The 20,794-nt window shown below is 34.6% G+C and overlaps 1 protein-coding gene across 1 annotated transcript in view; it reads right to left on the reverse strand.

Moving 5' to 3' along the window:
* The window catches only part of LOC117166891 (myosin regulatory light chain 2-like), a 144,914-nt gene that overhangs the window by 74,684 nt on the left and 49,436 nt on the right, over positions 1 to 20,794 (reverse strand). The window contains exon 3 of the mRNA XM_033351331.1: positions 12,162 to 12,348. Coding sequence (XP_033207222.1) covers positions 12,162 to 12,348 — 187 coding nt within the window. The remainder of the gene's footprint in view (positions 1 to 12,161; positions 12,349 to 20,794) is intronic.

Consider the following 20,794-nt stretch of genomic DNA (forward strand, 5'->3'; position numbering starts at 1 on the left):
TGATTTTCATTTTTTTGGTCCTAAAAATAAAAGATAAATTTCAAATTGGAAACATAGCAACACCAGTAATGTGCTAAAATTTACTCGTCGGAGTTCTCCAACCAACTTCCATAATTCTTGACGTTGAATCGATCAGCTAATAACTGTTGTTGACAGTGAACAAACCAGCAGGACTCAGCGTCGGACTCGCCTTATCTTTCGACCCTGGGCGAAATTTTATTTTTATTCTTAGAATTGTTTCATACCAGTACAAAAAATCTACAAGAATATATAACCATTAGAAAATTTTAATTATTTCTGCAGATGCACATTTCTCAAGATGGGACTTGGACGAATTTTCGAGTATGACATTCTAAGATGTTCCTCGATTTTTTTAAATCGAGCCATCTACTTTATCGACGTTAAAAGTTTATTTCCTAATTCCTGTAGTATTTTACTCGAAAAATTTCTTCGTAATTATGAACAGTTTGATATATACAAACGTTCCTTAGTGCTTTCGGTATAACTTCCTAAATCCTGAACACGATATCTCAATCCGTTTGGACGTAGTGAGGACCGAAAATAATTAAAATCATTTCATTCTCAATACAAAATTTTTATGAATGAACTTAGTCACGTGATCTCTACTTTATTGACGGTCAAAGTTTCTTTTTCTCTCCGCTAGCAATCGCTAAAAATGCTCCAAAAATAATTATAGGTTACGTGTATGCAGATACTTATTTGTTGATTTGCAACGAATGTGCAAATTTTATTGCTTAGATTAATTTTTTTAAAGGTTTAGACGATTTAGTCCAAAACTGGTGTCAGTGCTCAATATACGCGAACCAAAAAATCCGAAATGCATCAAACCAAAAAATATCTGCATAGTGCTATAACTCGAATGGTAATATCCTTTTTCATCGATTTATAAATGAACTTTCTTTAAAACTATAAACACATTGATGTATACAAACGTTCTTTAGTGCTTTTTATTTAATCTTTCAAATTTTAAACACTCATGTCGGTCATATCCGGGGACTAGCTGGTCACGTAGTCACGAAGAGCATGCCCTTAAGGCGATTTTCAGATTTCAAATGCTTAAAAAACTATATTAAACATATTTAAAGCTTAAGAAATGGGGTTTATCGAATAAAGTGTACCTTTAGAAAGGTAAATTATTACTTGTAACATACCCTATTAGAATGAATACTATAAAAAGTTCGAAGTTATAAATACGAGAATGCATGGGTTATCGGCAAGTCAGAGATCTGGCTGCTTCAGTTATCGGCACTTCGATGTGTGAGTGATCGGCAATAGCGTTTAGGAAAAAACATTTTTGCTGAGAACGAAAAACACAACAGCTTACAATATGTAAAATAATGCCCATCTGCCGAAAACTCATGCATTGACGAAGACTGGCACATTTACCTTACTATGAATATCCGTAAAATTTTTTGATATAAAAACATGGTGCAAAAAATTTGGAAAATCTTTTAACTTTTTGAATTTTTATCCAAAATAGCTGTTTAACGAATTTGTCCTTTCTTTTAGGAACTTAAAAAATTATGAAAAAGATCAATTTAATCAATTCATTTTTTTGGGAGTTATCGTGCTTATGGACGGCCGGCCGGACAGACGGATGGACGGGCAGACAGACGCCATTGCAAAAACTGAATTTTTGGATTCAGGGGGTCTCAAAACGTGAATATCCGTTGAAAAACTGCGGTGTACAATTTCGGACAATTTTAATACTTTCTCAATCATAAATGATGAGAATGTAAAAAAATTGAAATTCAAAATGACGATTCCAATATGGCAGCTGGATTTTCAATGTTCTATTAAAGGACATCCCAAACTACGAAAGTCTTTCAAATTGGGCAATATAGTCACTTTTATCCTAACAAATTATTTAAGCCCGCTTCTCGCTTGCGCGGCTTCCACCTTTTGTCATCGTCAGTTTTATGTGGTGACTTAGTGAATTTTAATAGTGCTTATTTTGTTGATCGTCTGTGCTACGCCCCATTTATTTAATTGTTGGACTAGGGACGTCGAACCGAGAGCTGCGTACTAATAATTTATATTTTTCATTATGAAACGCCAAACCTAACCTCACTTTATTAAAATCGATATCTTATTTTCGCCTTTCGAATTGAAAATATTTACTTTTAACAATGCAGTTGAAGTAAATAAAATGCAGAGAACTATTCCTGTTACAACCTATGGTATTGTTTTTCGGCTTTTCTTTTTGAAATATTTAATTTTTTGTAGATTAAGATTATGTGTTTTGAGAAAAGGTCCACTCAAATTAAGAAAATTGTAATGCAAAATGAGAAAATCCTAACCCAAAATGACCGAATATTCGATGAATCTTGACATAGAAGATTAGGGGGGAAAACTGACAGAAGACTGTATGAACCGTCGAAGGGTTTCCCAATGAACACAGGAAAAGCATTTTTAAAACTTGATTATATTTTGAGAAAAAGCAAGTGTTAGCAATTAGTAATATAACTTTTGAAATGTACTTATCACGCATCCACACAATTAAAAAAAAAACATATTATTTATTTTCAAAAATTATTTAATTTAGTACGTCCATTTAGTAAACCTAGGAGGCTCAAAATTGAGAGTTTTTTAACTGTGCTCTCAAAATGACGTTAACTCATGAGCTTGTTTATAAATTTACGTTTAAAAAATCGGCTAAAATAGAGAAGCGTGGTGAAACGAGAGTTGCCAATGTAATATACCATAAGTATTTTCTTCATAAATATATGTTGAATTACGTCAAATTTAAAAGTGTAATTTGAATATGGAGGTTAGAATATAAAGGAGGTAGGTGCTGCCTCTTGTCTGTCTGTCTACCTTTCTTGAATATAAAGTTTTTTATCATATAAATAATAATTCATTTTTATTTCAGAGGCAGCTAAGGATTGTACTTTTTGACTGTTCCAACAAACAAAGGTCAGTTTAGTTCCATAATGCAGGTTTGCCTTAAAGTGCAAACTGTCAAAATATCGTTCATCTAAATTAATTAGGCCATAAGCCGCACAGTTTTGATTTGATAGAAAAAAACTGATTTTAGATTTGAGTATTTATAAAGCTGAAATAAGTAATCTTTTTGAAATTTTTATCATACTCATTTTCCCTCAAATATCCAGGTGGACAATATTTAAATTTTAATTTTACGATACATAGTTACACGAAAATTGATACTAAAATTTTGAGATTACACGACAGTTGTTATATTTTTGCCAAACTTTGCATTAAATTAAAAATAACTTAATATTGTTTTCCGCTTTTTAAAATAAATAAGTTGAAGAAACTAATACTGCCCACCTAGCCCTTTACGGTCATCATAGAGTAGAGTTTACACTCTTCAAATTAAAGAAGTAGGGATTTTGGCGGCCGTCGTTTTTCTTTATTCTTTATGAATTTTAATTCAAAACTCTGAAATTTTTTTACATTTTTTAAGCTCTAATTTGAGGTTTAATTTGCAAAAAAATTTGATTCACTTTGTAAATTAAAAATGAAATTGAAATTTGAAATGAATTGTATTGGAAATTCGAGTACAAAATTTCAGACCCCCCGGCGTGAATGACGGCGAGACATAATTTACCGTGACCGTAACCGTTCGCTCGATTCCTGGAAAACGAAGAAAAAAATGACAGAAGAACTTGGTGGCAGTCATACATTTGTCGTGGCAGACAGCACTTGCTTGAAGTGACGAGCTCTGATCTAGGTGGACGGTATTATAAATTCATTTTCAAGGTAAATTGTTCTACGAGAGTTAACGATAGTCTACTTTAATCTCACACTCAAAATTGTGCATTTTTAGGAAGTACTTCTCAAATTAAGGAAAACTTTTTCATCGTTCATTGAAATTATTTTTGAAAGAGAACTGTTAGAGAATTATAAAAAATATTTCTGATTAAAATTATTTATTTAACAAAGTGAGGCAAAGAATTAAATTTAATAATTGTAGATAATCTCTTGGTAATTGTGTTAAAAGGACCTATAGAACAAAATTTTAAAGAATCTTTGAAGGAACATAATCAGCTTTGGATCATCAGGATTGAAACTTTTATCTATAAGCCGCAAGAAAAAACAGAAAAGTGTAAATAACTATTCTTGAATAAACAATTTTAATATAACAATTATCCGTTTGAATGCAATCGCAGTTTGCCCGCACGCGTGCGATCACACGACATCAAGCAATATGCCCCTTGTTTATGATTTAAAACTCTGTAGGTAAAAATGCTATGACGCCCCTGAGATTTTTGATAGCCATCGATATGGTTATCATGATCACGAATCAGATACTTACCACTGTACCGAACAGAAGCAAACAATACCATTACGTTTTCTGTAAGAGCTTCTTTTTTATTTATCCAGTTTATTGCCTTTGCCGTTCAATGCAATTTTTCTAGATGTTTAAATGTCTATAAAAGGTACTAACAACCCTTAATTAAAGACGCACCTGCATGATCAGGTGCGCGCACATAATGAGAGGCCTTCCGCATACGTGCATCCATCATGGGCCTATCGTGCGCACAATTTTTTATTTGGCAATGAAAAGAAGCGAGGGACATCGACTTTTGGCCCCAAATCTACGACAGGTTCAGACACAGAAATCTACAGAACACGAAAGGTTTTCTCTACGTGTTTTTAAATTTTGATAGCGTGTTATCAATTTCTTATTATTAAGATATCTAAAGAAAAGTCCTTTTCTCAGGAACATACGCCACCTGAAGCCAGGTGTTACATTTATAATAAGGGAATAGATATATATGGATTTATAATATAAATAGAGCGATGTGAAAAATTCTTTTTTCAGAAAAATTCAATTAAAAAATTTTTAAATTTATTTTCCATACGGTAAAAATGACGTTCAGTATTTTCTGTTATTTGAAGATTTAAATGCATAATTTTATTTTTATTTTAACAGATTGTAAAATGACATCTACACTGATCGATCGTAGCTACATCTATTGATAATACAGATTCCTTTAAATCACTCCTATCATGAATGTAACATTTGGCTTGAGATAGCGTATATTTCTAAAAAATAACTTTTCTATCGATCTCTTTAATAGCTTAATTAAAAAAGCACCCGTCTAGCAATCGGAAGTTCTGTGGCTCGAGTCTTAGTGAAGCAAATTGAGAAGATCTTTTTTTAGAAAAATCTAATTTATGTATATATAAAAAAAGTTTGTCGTAAGGACAACCGCAGGATTTCGCCGGGAGCGGGTGCTAATTTGAAAAACTGCAACGTATCCCAACTAAATCGCGGTACAATTTCAGCCATAACTACGTCTCACGGCCGTGAGATATGTGATTAGAGCCTATGACGGAATCAATACGACCATCCGGCAAAAGTCTTGTGCAACCTGAGCATATAGAACGACCTAAGGAAAACCGCCTTCTGCATTTTCCCCGCCAGATTTTTAGCGTATTGTTGACACGCAGGGATGCTTTGCAGGCTATTAAGCAGCGAAATCTTGGTTCCTCCGAGATCAAATATGATAAAGACGATTAGTTTAAAAGAATATTCCAGGTACAACCCTCGCAACTCCCTTATAAGGTCTGTATACCTCTTTTTCTGTTCATTTACCTCAGCTATGATGATTTTGTCAGTTGCTGCTAAAAACTCGATAACGAACATTGTTCGCTTCTCAAAGTCAAGGAGAATGATTATGACAATGATAACAACAAGCATGCTTTGTATTAAGTGCGGTTAAAAACAATCGGACGCACAGATCTCCCGAGAATCGATTGGACAACAATACTAGCTACTCTAGAGTTGGGGGAGCCAATCGACTAAATGGCAACTTGCCAGAGTGCTACGATGCCAGAATGGCCCTGAATGAGGAGGTTACTTGGCTCGACTGCATGCTATTTTGTGCACGAAACACTCAAAGCTCGCCCATAATTCGCATCAACAGCTGAAAAACCATGCCGAACAACTCCGGATAAGGGACTGTGTCGGATAAGGGACTATGTAAGCGGAGCACCTGCTCTTCCGCAGCCACAACAATCCAGCACTAGGGAAAAAGAGGCGACACTAAAAAACTACTGTTTCTCTCAAGTCCAAAGATCTGGCTGGACTGGATAACGAGCTTCGTGGAGATTTTCTAAAGAATCTCACCTCTGAAGAATCAATTGTGATATTTATTATGCAGCGAGAGTTTCGAAAGATGCAAACCGTAAAACAAAATCAAAGGCTAGTTATAAGACAAAAAAATAAATGCATCAACTCACCACAAAGATTGGCTGGGCAGGACAGAACGTGTCCCGCATTCAGTGTGTGATTGACTACATAAAAAGTCTTAAGCGCAGAGAAATGGGTTGGCGGAAAGCAACCGTTTTTCTATGACCCATCTCGACTCTTCCAAGATCCTCCAATTAGTGTCGACTATCTACCCAAACTAGAGGAAGTCAAATCATTTTGGAGAGAAGTCTACGAAGTCCGCCAGCAGCTGGCCCGCATTTTCACCTGACATCTAAAGTCGAAAGAGCCTATTCCAGAGTAATTGGTGAAAGGGCGCGCAATGCTTCTGCCAAAGATGGGCAACTTAGCTGACCCGGAGAATATCAGGACTATCACTTGTCTGAACACACTGTATAAGATTTTCACAGTTATTCTAAGTAATAGCAGTATTCGGACGACAGAACCTGTGTGGCAAAAAATTTACGAACAACGCGGCTCCAATAAAGGCGTAGCAGGATGTCGGGAGAACCCGCTTATCGAAAGATGTATCTGCCAAGGCGCAGCATCCTCTTAGCGCGACCTCTCCATGGCCTGGATTGATTACGAGAAAGCTTTTGGTTTAATCTCAAATAGACTTATCATCGCACTTCGCCATTTTTATGGGTAATTTTGCGGAAATCCTGGAAATCGAACGCGTAAGTTCACTCATGTATCTTACATCGGTTATCTCAAGATCTATGCTAAAAACAAAAAGCAACTACATCTAGCTCTAGCTATTGTCGCACGATGCACTTAAGAAATTGAACTTAAATTTGGGTTAGGAAAATGCGCCTCCAAAGTTTATTTAAAGCGAGGAAAACTTGATAGCACCTCCGAAGAACCTGAGCTCGTCGACAGAAGTGCTATATGGCACCTTGGCGCTAGAGAGACCTATATATACCTGGGCCTACCACAGAGACACTTTTAGAATGTGATGTGCAATTCCCAAATAAAAATTCAAAAATGATTGGCAGCGCGCGAGGCGACGAACTCACGGTGATGTCTTTTAAATGGAAACTCTCTGGCTAAGCTTATAAAAAGTTAAATTTTTGAAAGTTTCTGTTTAAAGTGGACTTAAAATAGTGATTGTGGGTAAACTTATGTTGATTCTTATAATTTGGAGCAGTGAAAACAATTATGAAGTAGTTTTTAAAAGGGATTTTTGCACAAAATAAAGAGCGAAATTCAATTAACGAAAATTTAAATATACCTGTACTCATGAAGCTGAAAACTTTTGATTATATTTCGAATTCCTTTTGTGCGTCTTTTAGATTGTTCCATAAGGCGCAATAATTTTTCACATCACTGTTAGTTCATAGTTGGCCACCGCAGCGATACCTTCGAAGTGCATATATTCAATTTATTTGGAGTGGCTCCACGTACGAAGGGCAAGTTCAGACCCCTTGATATTGGAACACGAAAGCTTATTCATATGAACAAAAGCATGAACCTTTAGACTTCTTTTTGGAGTCGTAAATGGAGGAGACACTCTGTTTAAAATGGTCAGGGAGCACGAAGAAGTAGGCAAATAAACGCTTCTGTACAAAGCAGTGATGGAGGCTGCTAAAACATTTAATGCGGGCTGAAACATTTTTGCGGACAGAAGAAATTTATCTTCTTAAAATCGAGGTTTTGTATTTTTTCACGTTTTGGTTTTTTTAAATTAATGCATTTACTTTAAGAAATAAAAGAATCTTTTTTCAGGCCTATTTCAACTTTAATGAAGAAAATTTAATTTAAATGTTGTATTTCACGAGTTAATTCTCCATTTTATATGCACATACTTGGACTTGCTATATCTTTAACGTTTTTTAATCAAGCTTTCTATGAAATTGTACATCCTTATTAAAACACTAGTATAATAATAGCATCAGCTAGTTTTAGATAGAATAATAACTTTTTGTTTTAAAAACAATTAAATGAAAAGTCTCGTTTTATGTTTCTAATTATCACAGAGAATTTCTATAAAGTCGAATAATTTGCATACACACTAAATAATAAAATGGCTTTATTTCAATATTTCTATTTCTGACGTTAGGTGAGTGTTGGGCTTAACTCAGGTGAACCGTTTAAAGATCACTCGGGTGAAGAGTGAGTGAGTGAACAGTGGAATTGGTGGGCGGAAGTGGCGGGAATCGCAAGTTTTGTAGCAGACTAAAATTTAGTATCTTCATCATCTAAAGTTTAGTATCTTCATCACTTTCCACTATTATTGAACACATCACTGTTTAGAATAACAATGACCTCATTGCTGAAGCAGAAATTACAATCTTTATATCCTTTTCTTGCATTGTTTAAACTTTTGTGTAACGTACCTTCAATCATCTTTCACCAAACATACACTCGACACACACTCGAAACCGTTCATTCTACCGTTGTCCTTCCACTTCACCCTGGTAAACTCCGCCCACTTCTTTACTTCACCCACCAATTCACCCGAGTGATCGCCTGGAACGCACCCCAGGGGGTTGTCCCTCCTTGCTCGAGATGCGCCATCGCCTTGCAAGACTGATGTGTTTACGCGTATATCGCCGATCCTTAGGAGAATGAACCCGTAAAGTATATCGCTGTGAAAAAAACACTTCTTATCATAACGCCATGAAAAAAACTCATCTCTATAAAATGTGATAAACAAAAATATATGTCAGCCATAAAAAAAATATTTTTTGTGAAAACGCCGTGAAAAAAACTTCTTCATGAAATAACCGTGATAAGTAACTTATTAAGAAGGCATCGTCAAAAAATACTTATGAAAACGCTTGGGAAGCAAATCTTTTCACATCATTTCTGCAGGTGAATAATTACTTTTTCCTACTGTTATAATTATAATGGTTTATTATTTTATTAATAATGAAATATGTTATATAATTTAACATTAAATTATTTTATTGTTTAGGTTAACTCAAGAGTTTAGGTTAATTCAAGAGGGTGGATTCAAGATAGCGATTTCAAAATTTTGAATGAAGAGATATATGACGTTGAAACTTTTTATCCTGGGTTTTTTGAGATCGCGAATTACGAATTTTAAGTAAGAATTTGGAAATATTCAAATGCAAGATAGCAGATTCAAGATGTCTGTTTCAAAATTTTGAAACAAAAATAAATATGAGCTTCAAAATCTATACTCAGGTGTTTTTGGGGTCGCTGATTACGATCGCTGATCAACGATTAGATTCTAGTAATTCTTCAAAATGACCTTATAGGTCCTTTATAAAGGTCCGCTATATTAGATCCATGGCTAATTTATTTTTAAACTAATTTTTGCCTTTGGATTCGTAATCAGCGACCATGAAAATCCCGTTATACTAATTTTGAAAAGAATCGAAAGTTTATTTAGCATACTCGTTTACCATATTGGATCCGCCGTTTTGTTTTTGGAATTTTTTAGAACAGATTCGTAATCAGCAACCTTCAAAACCCCGTTATACCAATTTTGAAAGTAATCGAACGTTTATTTAGCATACTCATCCGCTATATTGGATCTGCCATTTTGTTATTAGAATTTCCGATATCGGATTCGTAACCAGCAACCTTGAAAAGTCCGTCATACCAATTTTGAAAATAATCGAAAGTTTATCAGGCAAACTCGTGCGCCATATTGGATTTCGCCATTTGTTTCCGGACTTTTTGACATCGGATTTGTAATCAGCGACCTGAAAAACCCGTAAGTAATCGAATTTAGCCCATTTTATGAAGGTTTCCTAATTTTGGCCACCTTTTTCCGATTTTTGACCACTGTGTGACAGCGTAAAACACACGATTTTAACTTGATATTTATTTATAGTTTTTTGCATAGTCCACAAATAATACTTTTTTACGGCAAAATAATTATTATAGTTTTTTCTTGGAATAAAACAGTTTAATTAAAAGTTTTTAAAGAATGCGGTCTTTTTTCACGGCTTTTTTTTAAAGGTTGTTTTTTACGGTTTTTTCATAAGTAAGGTTTCTTTTCACGGCGCTTATAGAAAAAAGATTTTTTCTCAGCATTTATCGAGATATATTTTTTTCGTAGCATTTTACTGAGATGTCTTCTTCTTCATGGTATTTTAAAACAATGTTCTTTTTCAAAGCGACCTAATAAACAACCCAATGGGAAATTGACTATTGGCGCAGTACTGCGCCAGCACTGGCAGCGTCACAGCAATACTGACCGCCAGTAGTGGCACAGTGCTGGCAGGACCTTAGGATCATTACTATGTTCGGTACCGGCTGTGAGTACTGCACCAGTGCTTGCGAGCAGTACTGGCGCAGTACTAGACACGAAGATTAAACAGAGTTAAGCCGACGCTTAGCTTTATTTTGCGTATGAATTTCTGTATATTTATTACGAATCCAGCAAAAATGACGGTAGCCGTAAGAATTTATGAAAACTCGATTAAAATTTACGTCTTATATTGAAAATATTGATATGAAATTCCACACAGAATCTTCAGAAATCTCCTGCACAGCACTGACATGGCTGTTCTTGAGAGATGCTGTGTATATACCATATATATACTTGATTTTTAATTAATGATTTGTGCCAATATCGGTACAGTGATTGAACTGCAATTCCCCCAGTACTGCTCCAGTACTTGTTCGCCAAGTATTGGCTAGGCGTTGGCATGGCCAATTCACCCAGTACTGCGCCAGCACTGGTCCGCCAAGATTTCGCTGGACGTTGGCAAGACCACTGGGCCATTACTGCGCCAGTTGTACGTTATAGCTCAATGCAGACATTTCCCATTGGCAATTTATTTTTCACGACTTCTGAAAAAGGTTTTTCTTGATAGCTTAATTTATTTTAGTTGAGATATTGAAAACAATGCATGAAGAATGGCGTTCGGTCGTTTCTTTTAGAATATCAGTTGTTTTTGTGCTGCAAGAGCCGAGTGATCCTGAAGGTTGCCTTGTGTTTCTTTGTCGATATCTCGAGCATTCATATTTTGTGATATGATTTTTAAAATTAAATTAAGTAAAGCATTCTGGCAGAGAATTAATTAAGTGCTCTTCGCCCCAAAATCTTAGGATTTTATGAAAAAAGGACACTTTGCTTAGCTCTGTGTCACTTAGCGATCTCGAACGAAAAGCATCGTGTTCTTGTCCCTCAGAAAATTGCATAATTATCAGAAGGAATAAATTCTCGAGGTGATCATTATAGTTATCTCAAAGTTATCATTATGGTAGATAGCTAGTAAACTTCCTCCTGTATTGCCATCTAGCGGACACTTTTGGTACGAAACCACCGAAGATATCGACCTCATATTGCAAAAAGTGGACATATAGATATTGTATCCATATTTCTACCACATTTCCACCCATATTAGGAATATGACAGGAAATATTTGTTAAATATTCAGGCAATATTCCATGTTACTAGGGCAATGATCGAAGCTGATTTGAGATCAGTTTAGAAGAACTTTCGTGACTCTCCGACAGTAAGCAAGATTTCCTAAGATTTGGACAAATTTCGCATGATCTGTCCAGATTATCAGAAGTTTCTCTTGACTTCGGAGAACTAGTTCTTAGTTAGCTATTACTTCTCACTTATTGCCACTCAGTAAATAGTCCATCGCCTGCATCACATTTCAACTTTTGTTTTTTTCTGTGTGGAGTCACGTAAAAGTAAGAGAAATGTGCTCACAGTTGTTCACTATGTTCCGAAAGACAAAAGGAACATCTGCAATATTACTGAATACGATGCGTCATATACACTGAATGCCTATGATTCAATTTGTTAAAATAATATTTGAGAATAAGAAGTCAATTTAACAATGTTTTGCTGCTGCACTTATAATCGGTTTGCATTACACATATTCAATATGAGGTTAAAAGATTTTTTACTTCTGAATTGTGAATAATATTCAACAAACCATTATGTGTCGTCCTACTCGCATGTCGCAAAATTGTTCCCTTTTCATATGTATTTACCAATATGTTAAATTTTGGTTCATCTTACCTCCAGATCCTGACATACGAGTAGCGAAAAGGTTGAGTAATTGGGTAAAGTTAATGGGACCAGATGCTTCTCCAATCATCTCATCTAATTCCTTCTCGTTGGCAAGACGTCCCACCTGATCGAAGGTGAAACGCAAATCACTTTTGCTAACGATGCCATCTTTATCGTGATCCATTAAACTGAACGCCTGCAATTTCATTAAAAATAAATAGATTTCATACATAATGAAGTTTCCGAATAACCTTAATTATTTAAAAGAGATAAAACATTACAATATATCTTAACATTAAACAAATAAACTTTTTCTCATAAATCAAATTAATCAAATTTCATTATTCAAATTTCTCTTTCAAAGTTTCGCTTGAAAAAAAAAATAATAAGAAGTCACGTAGCCTTTTTCTTAAGACAAGCGCTTGTATTTCAATCCAATAGATTTTTCTAATGAATATTTAACTACCGACAGAAAGTTAGGGTACATTTCCTTTTACCATTGGAAAATTTATACTTCACTTTCAAGACGAATATCTGTGCAGAAACTGAATCTAAAACTTCCTATGTAGAATCATTTGAAATATTAGAAAGTTTCACGTCGAGTCAGCCTCCGTTCACTGGCCAATCATACAATCATTGGTATATGCTAATCACTGTGTCATCGTCGCCAATCATTGTGTTTTTTGACATTATTTTTAATTTCTCCTAATATCAATTATCTACTACTATCAATTATTAACTATCTATAGTAATTCAAATATTTATAACGTCTGATATTTAGCGGTATATTTTCAAATTTCGTTCGGTGCTTACTGTTATTTTAAACGAATTTTTAAACAAGAAAAATTCCTTAAGTGAACAATCATTAAACCTACACTCTCACAATCAACATTCAGGTTGATGGGGTTCCGGGCCGTTCTTAATGTCATTAATGAACATTTCTTTAACATTATTATCATGCCTTCTACAATAAATGAAACTCTTATGAAATTATAGACTTGTCCTTGTACATATTTGTTTTATTGTAACGTAAGAGAAAAATATGACAATGGCGCATTATGTAGAATATTATAAATTAGGTAAAAATTGTACACTTTATTTCCAATAATAATAATGATAATAATAATAATGTCCCTACCGAAGGTATTCTTGTGTTGATGTCGCGGTAGGGCTTTAGCTTTCCTCTCATTACTTTGACGGATCTGTTGGCGGTAGCATTGCTACTGACAGGGTTTCCCATGCCGAATAGTCTGATGACGAAGCGGAGAGGGACTAAGCAGAACACCAAAACCCAAATAATAATGGGAAGCATATTAAAAATATTTAAACGCATGTGGCTTCCCGAGGATCGCCGGGGCGCCCCTGGAGCTACAACTAGAGACCACAGTATGCGGAACGATGGCAATGGTGAGCTGCGAGATGGTCAGGCGGATCTCACTAATCAAACAGCTGGCCAGCGAAAACAACTGCGACAAACGGTAAGCAGTGGAACATCAACAGTGCCTTCTGAGGATGCTTTGGCTAGCGTTAGCTATTTGCAGTCAACTACCTCGACAGAAATACCGTGGGAGAGCATCAATTGGGATACCACAATGAAAGAGGAATTGGTCCGTCTCTATTACGAAGTTGCGCAGTTTGAAACGAAAATGGAAAAAGCATACAATTTAAGAACGAAATATGCCGCAAAGTATCCTAATATAGAGAAAGTCACACTAAGAGATCTTATTGCAAAGGTGAAGGACATCGGAACTAATCTACACGTGATAGAAGACCGAGCAATGGAGAATAAACAACAGGTTTATTTGGCGTGGAAAAACGATGGCAATGAACATCAGTTAGAGGAAGCCGCGTCAAACGCTCGAGCAGGAGCAATGGAAGTTCTTCCTCAACCTATTGATGCAGAGGCAGAAGCAGAGGTTCAGTAACCAAAAAAGCGAGGAAAATGGACATACCATATAAACAGAGATATTATGCGCCTTTCTTTTTTGGCAGAGAAATGTGGGCAAAGTCTGATGAGAGAACATTATAGACTTTTCTTACTTAAATACTCAGAGCTAGCCACAAAAATAAATTAAGCAGAATCTGGTAGACCAGAAACGCTCAATATGTATAAACAGACTGCTTTCGGCTGTTCAAATAACTGCTATCAAGATGGAAGTGGAACAGAAGCTTCCTATTGATGAACTCGCCTTGGAAGATGTGGACAACGAAGACTTGATTGATGCTGAAGGAATAGGTGATAGGGATAAGGAACATCATGTACCGGATCGATTAGAACAACATCCGGATATTAATAACGATGATGTGGATAGGGAAATACCAGAAAAACAGCAGCTCCTCGAAAGGAATTTTGGTCATGCTTTACTAGAGTTCAGATATGTAGAACCAAAACTAAGGCATTCGCTGCCCAAAATAAACATCAGAAATGATTTGCGTGCACTAATAGCACATCTCGACAGCAAGGTTTTACCTACGTATTTGATCGTAGCAAAAACTGCTTTAGAGATGCAAACTCGTGTATACTGTGCAGCTGTGGCAACCGTTAGAATGTTGGGCCGGTAAACTAGGCCTGCAAATGCAGTTTTTCTCCCAGAAAGAAATCGACATCTACCGTAAACGATCAGGTTGGATATGAATGCCAGCAAAGTAAGGTGCAAATTGTGTCGATTACCTAAATAGAAAAAAGGAAATAAAAACAGAAAGCTGATAAACCATGTTACTAAAATCATTCACCCTCGGCACATCGACACATTAACATCAGCCATATTGGATGAGCAGCTACAAAGAAATCTAAATAGTTCATAAATGATTCAAGGAATTCGAAGAATCCAACAAAATTCAAAAGAAACATGAGGCTTATAGGGGTGCATCTCAGCAATTAAGGCTATTACAAAACAAAATGTAAAAGCAAAGAATTCCAAGGAAATAAAAGAATTAAATAATTTTTTTGCAAACAGGAAAATGACCAGAAATTTGTTTCCTTGATTAAAACGGCGACCTGAATTTCTTAATATTTTAAAAATGATTATATTCATTGTTTTTTTCCTGTAAAAATAGTTATAATTTTTCTTACTTGTAATAAATTTCCCACCAAGGATTAACAAAGAAAAACTATCTAATTAGAGAATTTAAGGGTTTGAAAAGGTAATTCATTTTTTCATAAATATTTTCGAAATAATTTTCACATTTTACACATCAGCTGGTTTTTAGGTAAGACGGTCACGAATAGCATCACATGGTCTTTTATTATCTCAAACTTGTAACTTACGCTGTGCCTTACAGCTAATAAGAATTCTCGTATCAGTCTTTACTTAAAACTCACTTTCAAGTGATTTGAATTGAATATGAAACATTTTAAATTCCTAAAATTTAAAGTCGAAATATCTAATGAATTTTCAACAAAGAAGATTAATTTTCTTACCAAAATGACGAATTTTTCACAAACAAAAAATTATTTTCCTATCAAATAGTTGAATTTTCAACTTATGAAGGATAATTTTTCTAATAAAAAATATATAAATTGCAATTTCCAGAGAAAAAAGTAATTTTTAACCACGAAAAAACCGAATAGTAAAAAAAAATTCTATAAAATATTACAGTGAAACTCTTCTATTGCGTCGACTTTGGGGCTGACGGTGGGTGGGAACTAACTCATTATAGCCCGCTCCGATTTTGTTTGTTCACTCCTCAGTGCTCGCCTGAGTGACAATCGCTGACCCCGCGCACCCCGGGCAGTTCCTGTTACACCTACCTGCGGCGTGGCATCAATTCTCGAAATGGCTATAGAGTCTCACTGTATATAAAAAATCAAGTATAATAAAAAATAATTCTATTATACAATTTTATCTTTTAATTATAATTTATTTAATTCATAATTAACTACGCAAACATAAAAATTTACGAATTATTGTTGACTCAAATTAATAATCTTGAGGGCGACGGTAGTCATTCTATAAAATTTAACTCTACGTCTCAAAACTCTAAATCGTTAATTCTACACGCGAGAACGCTATAGAATCATATTTAATTTAAAAAATTAATTATTGTCAATTTCAACTAATATGTTTATCAATTAAAACTTTAAATTTTTTAAATAAATATAAGTGTATATAAAATTTTCATGTGTATAAACGCGAACATTTCATTCTCGTTTGTTGAATTTTCAAATGTATACTTTCACTTAGTAGAATTTCTACCGCCTCTTTTTAAAAACAATAAAATAATATTATTCATAGAGAATACATTTTAATTACAAAACGACTAATTTTTCCATAAAAAGTAGCAGTTACAAATATTAAGTACGATATAATTAAGTTTTAATTAAATTCAAGAGTACATCTTGTGCAACTACATATTTGCACCATGCCAAATTTATTCAAATAATTGATTCATTCATTGAAAATAATAATTTAAAAATCTTCAATATAAAATTTTTATTTTATATTTTTAAGTATTTACCGACTAAGTAGCGGCTATTCGAATCACTTGTTTACCGAGAGGAGTGCGGGGGCAAAGTACTTGGTTTGCACGATCTACGTGTTGAGAGGCATGGGGGGATCGCCATTTTCGCCGAGAGCGCCGTATATAGCTAGTTTCTCGAACTATACCCGTGCCGCGTCTAGGTTTATAATAGCTTTTTCCACGTTTCTTTACAGAATTCTTTTTCTTCTGATTTCAAAGTATTTTATATTTGAAATAAAAATAAAGTATCGATCACTTTTTGAAATAGGTAATATTCAAACTGAGGATCAATTTTTGTCTACATATTTTAAATTACTGTTTAGGGATTCTTATTTAAATTTAAAAACTGAGTTAAAATTATCATAAAAGAATTAAATCAATCGAGAACTGTGCGGTTTATGAGTTTTCGTATAGTAGAAGATTATTTTTTGTTATTGATATTATTCAAGTATTTTTGTACTTGCAACTTTTCTTGATTATTTATTACTTTTGAGTCGTTTTTAAGCGTTTTAAATATTTACAAACAAAAAGTATTAAATCCCTTGTCAAATAAGTGAAACTTAATTTAATGTTTCACATATTTTAAATTATTGTTGTATCATATAAAAGAATTGGATACATTGAAAACTGCTCACTTGATGGAGATTTTTGTACAGCAGAAAATCGTTTAGGTCATGAAGGTTATTTAAGCATTTTTCACTTGAATTTTTCATTGTTTATTACTTTTACATATTTTATCAAATTTATAAATATTTGAAGAAAAAAAAGTATCGAGCCTTTTTTGGAAGAAGTAAAATTTAATTCTAAAATCTTTCTAAATAAAAAATGGTATATTAAAGTCTTTCAAAAATTTTCAATTTGTAAGGGTGGGCGACTAATTGCAGGAGGCCACTTGGTATAAACTTAATTTTATTGATTACATGTTAAAAGAGTAACTTAGCGCCATGCGCTCGAGAGCAGGGTCAAACAAAGAGTGTCGCACCTCGCCGCCGGTCGTATATTCGTGACCTCATGAGCGATCACAACGCCGTCAAATCTTGCGTTCATTCGCATAAGCTGGACGCACACGCACACACTCTCATGCCACATGTAGTAGGGCTCACACGTATAGCATACTCATACTCTTACAGCTCGGCCATTCCTGACCATCGTTCGTCCTCGAACGTATAGCAAAGTCGTTCGATAAAATTTATTATTATTATTATTTTTCAAATAAATAATAAAATGAAATACGTAGTAAAATCAAATGCATAATAAAATCAAATACAGTATAAAACGTAGATACATATTGGAAATAATCATAATATAAAATAGCAATACAATATTTGAATGGAAATATGCCGTAATTCAGTTATTCAATGGATAGATGTTCTTTCGCCATAAACGCATATTTGCTGGTTCCCAAACACCTTCATATTTTTTCTGAGTAACTTGAAGACCGGGTATATCAGCAATAACGTATCTGTTATTACGTAAAACTTTAGTCACTTGATAAGGACCTTTAAACTGTGGAATTACTTTTGGAGAAATACCTACTGTGTTATCATAATTTTTTATCATGACGTAGTCATCCACTTCATAGACTACTGCGCCTTTTCGCTTTTTATTGGCTTGAGCTATTACCTGATTTTGTTTTTCAATCATTTTCTTACTGGCCTTATCTCTTATCTCTTTTAAGTTTCTTTTTTCGCAATTTACATCATTGATTAAGAATTCAGCTATAGGATCGTGCACTTTACCTCGTTGAGGAATACCAAACAATAAAATACTGGGACTTTCTCCGGTTGTTTTGTGTACTAAATTATTAAAAGCAAATTCAATTTCAGATAGGGTTTTAGTCCAATTTTTTCCAACTTAAATGTCTGACAATTTTCCTAACATAGGTTTTAGAGTTCGATTTACTCTCTCGACTTGTCCATTTGCCTGAGGCGAGCCTGTAGCAACTAAAATGTGTTTTATATCAAATTCTGTAACAAAATCGGAAAATTCCGTTGAAGTAAAGGTCGATCCTCTATCTGATACAATATTTTTTGGTTTACTGTAGCATGAAAAATAAACTTTCAAGCTGTCGATGGCTTCTTTCGATGTCGTAGACTTAGCTGCATAAAGCTTAACAAAGTTTGAAAAGCTGTCTACAATCACTAGTACATGTTTTTTAGTAGTCACGCAAACATCTGAGATAGCGACATGATCAATATGAATCGTTTCAAATGGCCGATCACCTTTCGGAATACTTCGGAGTTCACCTTCAACTTTGCCATTAGCGGGATTGTACGCGATACATTTAAAACAATTTCGTATGTGTTTCCGACTCATCAATTTTAGCCTTATTTGCCAAAATAACTTTATCGTACAAATACTCGCTGAAAGATTCAGTGTCAAGCCATAGTCTGTTTTCAAATTTCTTTCGTAAATTAAATTTAGTCAAAGGCGAGTAAAAAATTTTTTTCATATCATCAATCAATTTATCGATAGGCATACTCAAATGTTCCGGTTTTGAATGAAACCAGCTATATGCTTTTTTCTTAACTTTACTGCTAATAATTATTCGCCAAAGTCATCATTCAATGTATACGATCTACGGACTAAAAGCAATTGCTGAATCCAGCTTTCGAATTTTTCATTATTTCCGTGAAATTCACCAACTAAATCTCCGAGCGAGTTTAATGAAATTCGCGGAACTACCTCTACGCTCGTCGCAACTTGAGCCGATGACGTAACCCTATTGTTGAGACTCGGCGCGCTTATCGATGACGTACCTGTACTGTTAAGATTTGTCGCGCTTGTCTGCGGAATTCCATTCGGCGGCCCACTTGGCTGCTGCTGGATTACCTCTCGTTGCTGATTATTTCGTTGATCTAGTATTCTATAGTACTATATCTCACTAGCTTGTATATCAATTCTCCAGTTAGTATTGCCAGACCGTACCATAATTATGTAATCGTACCATAATTTAGAGACTTGTACCATGTACTATCCCTCGCGTACCATACCTCTTAAATATACCATAATTGTAAAATATTTCTATTTTTAGTTTTTTTTTTAACCAAAATAATGACGCAGAATAGCCAATCAGAATTATTTTCCGCGCTATATGAAGCAGATTGCTTCATATAAGTGAATCAACAAATGAAATGGTTCGGTTCATTACGGTTACAAATTGACATCTGTTGTCAACGCATGGTGCAATGAAGAAGACGAAATAGCTGAAAAAAACGTGAATTATCCCGGGAAAGTCGAAAGAGGAATTGTTCAGAAATACCTGAACGAATAAAAAAGATACGAGGAGATATTTCGAAGAGAACGTAACAAAAGACTCAAAAATACAAGGTAGAATGGCAAAATGACCCCACAAGATCTTCTTGGTTAAGACCGGTTGACAAAGACTCAACACGTGCACAATGCATTTTGTGCAAAACAGAATTTATCGCTGATATTTCTGTGATAAAAAAAAACGTTCAGAGGCAACGAAACATTCCAAACTGGTGAAAAGTACCTATTAATTTTTCTACTTCTTTATCTTTCTGTGTACTTTACGCTTTCCCTGGCGGACTGGAGGAACCGAATAAAGCCTCTACAAAGTACCCGTAAAGACCCAATTGGGTCCCCATTCTGTTCCTTTTTGAAAAAAAAAAAAAACAGCAAAATCAACTTTTAAATGGTTAAAATTCAGATTCTACGTTCAAATTTGCATTAGAAACTCACGGAGTAATCGCAATACTTTTTCTTGCAGCGTTAAAAACTTTAAAAAATAACATACCTGCCATTTATAGTACATGGGCCGAAGGCACCTACAAGTGCATCTTCCGTTAGAAGTAGTTCATAAGCGTTACGTCGGTAACTTGCAGAATTTTGTCAGGATGCTAGCGTCGCACAGTGGAAACCTCAGACAACAACGCTGCGTTGCAAGTAAGAGAGAATTTTATTTTTTAACTTCGCGCGCAACATACTACTTAAGCTATTATGGATACGCTTGAAGTCACCTTCTGCAGAAGTTAATGACATTTAAAAAAAATTTTCAACGCTGCAAAAAAAGTATTGCCATTACTCCGTGAGTTTCTAATAGAAAATTTAACTTAGAATCCGAATTCCAACAGGTTAAAACTGAAAAGTTCACTTTAAAAAATTCATTCGATATGAAACTTAATTTTGTATTATTTTCCCAGAAAGGCATGGAAATT

The sequence above is a fragment of the Belonocnema kinseyi genome, chromosome 1 (genome assembly GCF_010883055.1).
Source record: "Belonocnema kinseyi isolate 2016_QV_RU_SX_M_011 chromosome 1, B_treatae_v1, whole genome shotgun sequence".
Lineage (NCBI taxonomy): Eukaryota > Metazoa > Arthropoda > Insecta > Hymenoptera > Cynipidae > Belonocnema > Belonocnema kinseyi.